General features: G+C 40.4%; 1 protein-coding gene across 1 annotated transcript in view; it reads left to right on the top strand.

The window, feature by feature from the left end:
- The first annotated feature begins 408 nt into the window (after positions 1–408).
- Positions 409–6,030, top strand: part of LOC126093314 (prostaglandin reductase 1-like) — a 29,309-nt gene continuing 23,687 nt past the window's right edge. Inside the window, exon 1 of the mRNA XM_049908712.1 lies at positions 409–733. Within this exon, the coding sequence (XP_049764669.1) occupies positions 533–733 (201 nt within the window). The 5' untranslated portion in view covers positions 409–532. The remainder of the gene's footprint in view (positions 734–6,030) is intronic.

Raw genomic sequence — 6,030 nt, 5'->3', positions numbered from 1 at the left:
GAAGGGCAAATTACGAAGACTTCACTCATCCAGTGTTTAATAATGAGGGCGCTTAATGACTTACAACAAAATTTAGAAATGCTATTTTCTATGTGAGAGATGGATTCTTTAAAGACTCGGCGGTGGTGTGGTACTGCTGCTAATAATACATCGGGCAATAAACAAGATATCATCATTGCGGTACAAGGAAGTTATTCGAAATGTTACGACGCTCAATACGGCACGTCGCAATGGGACTTCGGAATATGCGGAGGACTTGGCTCGCTGATATGCTTGGATGACGCAGCGGTTCCTTCTCTGCCGGTCCGTACACAGATGGCGGGCGCCTCGCAGCTACCCTAGTGTCCTTGACTATTGCATCATCAAGCCACCTGATATAAGAGACCTGGCTCGGCGTATAACCTTGCAAAAGACTTCGCGTCGGCAGTAGCTACGTGAGCGCTTCAGCTACGACAACACCCGACTGATTCCATCTTAAGGCAGCTAAACAAGTCGCGAACACTACCGTACGTAACTGACGCAGCAGCCATCTATGTCGAAGGCACGCAAGTTCGTCATTGCAAGTCTCTTCAAAGGAGAGCCGAAAGTAGACGACTTCAGTATCGAGAAAGAAGAACTACCATCACTGAAGAATGGGCAGATACTGTGCGAGGCGGAGTACATCAGCGTCGACCCCTACCAGAGGGCGTACACGCAGAGGCACAAGGTTGGGGCTACCATGATCGGATCACAGGTTCGTAGTATTTACACTTGTCTGTGAAACTTAGCTAACTGTTGCACTAAATTCCTATTCATTCTTCCGTCCCATCTGACACTACCTATAGAAACACAGCTATTTCACAACCCAACCCTATGAAATTCTTCGTTCGTAACGTGATGAATTCGATGGTAGCACTCGATTTCAGATCTGTAATCCGGAAGTTCACTTGTGCTGTGGCTGTTGTAAGTATTATCAGAAGTCGCTCATTCCTAATACTGGACATGCTTCCTTGGGTTTTCCAGATTACTTTTGCTTGGTTTTCACAAGAGTTAGACGAACTGACGATATGCGCGGGAAAACGGGTTAAACCTCGAACGTGGAAACTTAAGAGATAAGTGTTGCCATCTGTTCCTAGGTACGGGAACTATCAAAATATCCTAATATCCAAATATCCTAATGGGATTTTTAGACGTGAGACCAATGTCAGTTTTGATAGTTCCCGCAGCCAGAAACAGATGGCATCACTTATCTCTAAGTTTTTACATTTGAGGGTTAGCCCGTTTACCCGGGCATGGCTTAAATTGTACATCAGCCTGACCTATCGCAACATTAACTCACTGTCAACTGAAGCTTGGCGTCTACAAAAAATGTTTTTAAAGACGTGTCCCTCTCCACCAGTTTAAGGAAAGTTCTGTCACAAAACAATGTAAAAACAAATATTAAGTAATATAATTAACCTACTTAAAGTCTTCTTCATTTATGTTAATACTTACTTCAGTCTTTCGTTGTCTATTAAATTCGGTTTCATATATAATAATGTATTAGTAAGCATAGTTGATTGGCATTTGTCACATGTTAACAAAACATTATAAGTGAATATCTCGCGAAACTGAAAGGGACTCCCAATTTACGAGTGAAGTGCACCATCTTAAACGAATTTTGGTTCTGATTCCAAAACTGCTCTTGGATTTTTAGTGTCTAAGCTATATTAATTCATCTAATGTATTTGGATTACTAACAAATGTGCACTACATGATCCTTTTGTCTTCCAGCATCTCCTGAGTAAATGTTAGTTCTCATATCAGGCTTTTAATTCAATTTGAAATCATGCAACAATTTGCGTTGGTTTGTATCTGACATAATTTACAAATGAGCCAAATGAGTTGGTCCCACATGGAACTCATTATCCTACTAAGGTGATAGTTTTAGTCGATACTCAGTTCATGGTAACACGATATGGGGTGATGAATTAAACTGGTTTCCACTTTTGACATATGAACGCTAACCACTATTTCATAATAAATTCGTATAAATTCAGAAAATCTCGTATTACTTTACCTAACGACAAATACTTCTGCTAAGTCAGTGTTACTAAAATCAATACACGTGAAATGCTTGCAAACACACTAAGAAGTTGGTAATAGTCACTTTAGTCAATTAAATGTTCAGTTCACCAGCAATTTGAAATTACTACACTTTTTCTCATTTTTACTTAGCCCTGGAGGTTCCAGCATCAGCACTACAGTGCACAATGCGCTTTAGTTAGTTAGTACTGCACTGCGTTTTATGAACTGATTGAATTTAAGTTAAGTGTGTAGAGAGAATGTCTCAGTAGTGTAACGAAATTAAGGCTTAACATGCTGTGTTCCACAGTCCTGTCGCGAACTGGGCCATATGTAGAGAAAATGATTCTCAGGGATCTACTTTGCATTATTTTGACAGTGGATTTCGACAATTTAAACTAACCAAAAATCGTTTTGCTTTCAAACTTAACGAATGTAATAACGCCAAACTTTGGCAACGAACACCTAATGAACTTAAAACACGAAAATTCTTCAGATAAATTCGTATTAAATAAGAAATGGCTATAATATTGTACAATTATAACTATAAGAGCCAAATAAATCCGCACTTGCTTATGAGTAAGTCGTAAAATAATGACTTATTGAAAGTAAGAAACTATCAGCTGTCAGATTCGAATGTCTCACCAGTAGCGTGCCTTGCAAAAATGGCGGACGAGCCGCGTAACTGGAACTGGTCACCAGGCCGCTGTGACCGAGCGGTTCTGGGCGCTTCAGTTCTGAACCGCGATGCTGCTACGGTCGCAGGTTCGAATCCTGCCTCGGGCACGGACGTGTGTGATGTCCTTAGGTTAGTTAGGTTTAAGTAGTTCTAAGTCTAGGGGACTGATGACGTCAAATGTTAAGTCCCATAGTGCTCATAACCATTTGAACCATTTTTTTTCGGACTGGTAGGGGGTCAGAATTTAATGCTAGTGTCCATCATAACATAGGCGGGATGGGACATTCCGCAACAAAACACGTAAATGGGCCAGATACGCTCGTTAAAAAGGTTATACACATGCATGAGAACACACCCCATGAAAATAATACATGATACACCTGCAGTAACAACCACAATAAAACGAATAAATAAGGAGTTGGTAGTAAGTGGCAACGGGTAATATTAATGGTGGATCAACAATGTCAGCATAGATAGTAACACACTTCACTGAAATTACAGTGATTTCCAAGGAAAACAAACATTGCGAAAAGTTTATCGCAATAGAGAAAGACATTACATTTGAAACTACACGAAATTCTTTGATTCTTTACAGGGACACAGAGCTTAGCGTTGCGGCTTATCTTTTTGTAGACGACGCACTGTGACGTCAGCAGCCACTCAGTGATGCTGGCAGCCTAATTATTGTAGCCCCATCAACCATGAAATTACAAAGGATAAATCCTCTTCCTCAGTGTATGATAATATTATCTTGCGCTGCATCTGTTTTGTCGTCAACCAGTTAGACGTAGTTGGTGTTGTATAAATTGACATTAATATGTGTACGACTATTACATTCTTTACACTCGTGTTTCTGATTCTAACGTCCCGTACACAGTTTCAAAACAGTGTAGAAAGCACATTTACTCGCCGATCGCGAAGTTACAGTCCGTCCGATTTTAGCAGTCACAATCGCAATTTCAAAGTCCTGGCGGAAACAGAACCATACGTTATAAACACTTCAAAAGTCTCCCCGACAAACATCCATGTTTTAACGCACGAGGCAGCTCATTAAGTTCCACACAAGATAACAAGTTCAAAGTACATTAACTCGTGGAAATCAGTTACGTGCAAAACAGTACTGTTCTAACAGCGATATTTACAGTCCATTCGCTTGAGCATTATCACTGATGGTTGTAGTACTCAATGATGCTCACTCTATCCACTGTCCACCATTTCGTTTTGTAATGTCCACGTCGAAATTTAGTTTACACAGGGATCGAAAAAATAAGAACGCGGCCATAAATTTTCAGCTGCTTCTTTCTAGAACGATTTCGCAACCCAGGCGCGCACACAACGATGGTGCACTTAATGTCACTCTTCCATTGCCATCTTTCCATATTGCTCCAGTAACACACTGCACATAACTGTGCTGCGTATTACATATGTTTTCACACACAGCGGATTTCACAAAAGCATTACACAGAAGATCAAATATACGTTGACACTTTTGCATACTCAGGTAAAAGAGACTGATGTAGCAATATCAATTTAAAAAATCAGTTTTTGGTTTCATATTATCGAAAAAACAACAAATATTCTAAAACATCAAAGACTAAACGAACTAGAAGGAAAGAAAGAAGAAAAAGAAAAAAAAATATCTCTCATAATTATCAATATAAAAAAAATACTGTCTTGGGTTCAGAGATTTTTATTTTCAAACTTCAATTACTCGTTTCGCGGATGGTAGACACCTACCACACCCATGGCCTAGGGGTAGCGTCTTTGTTTAGTCCTCGCTTACGGGTTCAGAACCCGCCCACGATTAAATTTTGATTAATAATAAGCATTGGCGGCGGAAAACTTTCGGCTTAAGAAGTAACCCTCATCCTGCCAACGTCCTTGTCAAAGAGGACGTTGTAGCGGACAGAGGTTCAGGGCACTCTCCTGTCCTAGGGGTGGGAAACTGCCCCTAAAAAGGGAAGAATCAGCAATGATCATCGCGAAAAGGATGCAAAAGGGAATGGGAACCACTGCATTCAAGACCCATAATGTTTATCCACAAGACATTTGACCTGTAATAGGAAAAGTATCATGCTGATATCTCCATTGGCAAAAGTTACCGGAATGTTCCCCCATTCGGATCTTCGGGAGGGGCTTGCCAGGGGTGAGGGGAACATGAGAATGTCAGAAGTTTCAAGGTGGTGTGGAAGCTATAAAGTCTGAAATGGGAAATGCAAATGCTCAATCTAGATATAGTAGGGGCCAATGAAATGTAAAGAAGACAAGGATTTCGCCACATGAGATAGGGTAACAACAACACTGGCAGAAAATGGTATAACGGGAGTAGGATTCGTTATCAATGGGGAGATAGGGCAGAGAGTGTGTTACTATCAACAGGTCAGTGACAGCGTTGTTCTTATAAGAGTCGACAGCAAACCAACACCGACAACGACAGTTAAGGTAGACATGCCGTCGTCGCCAGCTGAAGACGAAGATATAGAGAAAGTATATGACGATTTTGAAAGGGTAATACAGTACCTAAAAGGAAATGAAAATCTAAGAGTCACGGGGGACTTCTGTAGGATAAGAAGTAGAACAAAAGGTTACTGAAGAATATTGGCTTGGGACAAGGAATGAGATGAGAGAAAGACTAATTGAGTTCTGTAATAAATTTCAGCCAGCATTAGACAGTACTCGGTTCAGTAACCACAAAAGGGGGAGGTATACTTGGAAAACGCCGGGTAATACAATAAGATTTCAGTAAGATTACATCATGGTCAGAGAGAGATTCCGAAATAAGATGCTGGATTGTAAGACGTATGCAGGAGCAGATATAGACTCAGATCACAATGTAGCAGCGATGAAGAGTAGGCTGAAGTGATTGGTCAGGGAAAATCAATACGCAAAGAAGTACTAAGGAACAACGAGGACGCAATAAGGAACAGCTGAGAAGGCAGTACACTTGTAGAAGAATGGACATCTCTAAAAAGGGGGATCACAGAAGTTTGAAAGTAAAACATAGGTACAAAGAATGTAGCTGCGAAGAAGCAATGTGTAACAAAAGAAATATTTCAGTTGAAATAGGAATGAAAGAAGTACGAAAATGTTCAGGAAAATTATGGAATACCGAAATACAAGGCACTGAGGAATGAAATAAATAGGAATTGCAGGAAACTAAGAAGAAGTGGCTGCACGAGACATGTGAAGAAATCAAACAGATATGATTGTCGGAAGGACTGACTCAACCTATAGGAAAGTCAAAACAACCTTCGGTGAATTTAAATGAAAAAGACGTACCATTAAAAGCGCAACGGGAATTCCATAGT

Source organism: Schistocerca cancellata, chromosome 1 (genome assembly GCF_023864275.1).
Source record: "Schistocerca cancellata isolate TAMUIC-IGC-003103 chromosome 1, iqSchCanc2.1, whole genome shotgun sequence".
Lineage (NCBI taxonomy): Eukaryota > Metazoa > Arthropoda > Insecta > Orthoptera > Acrididae > Schistocerca > Schistocerca cancellata.
The sequence above is the reverse complement of the archived record's forward strand: the minus strand, read 5'-3'. Positions and strand labels throughout refer to the sequence as shown.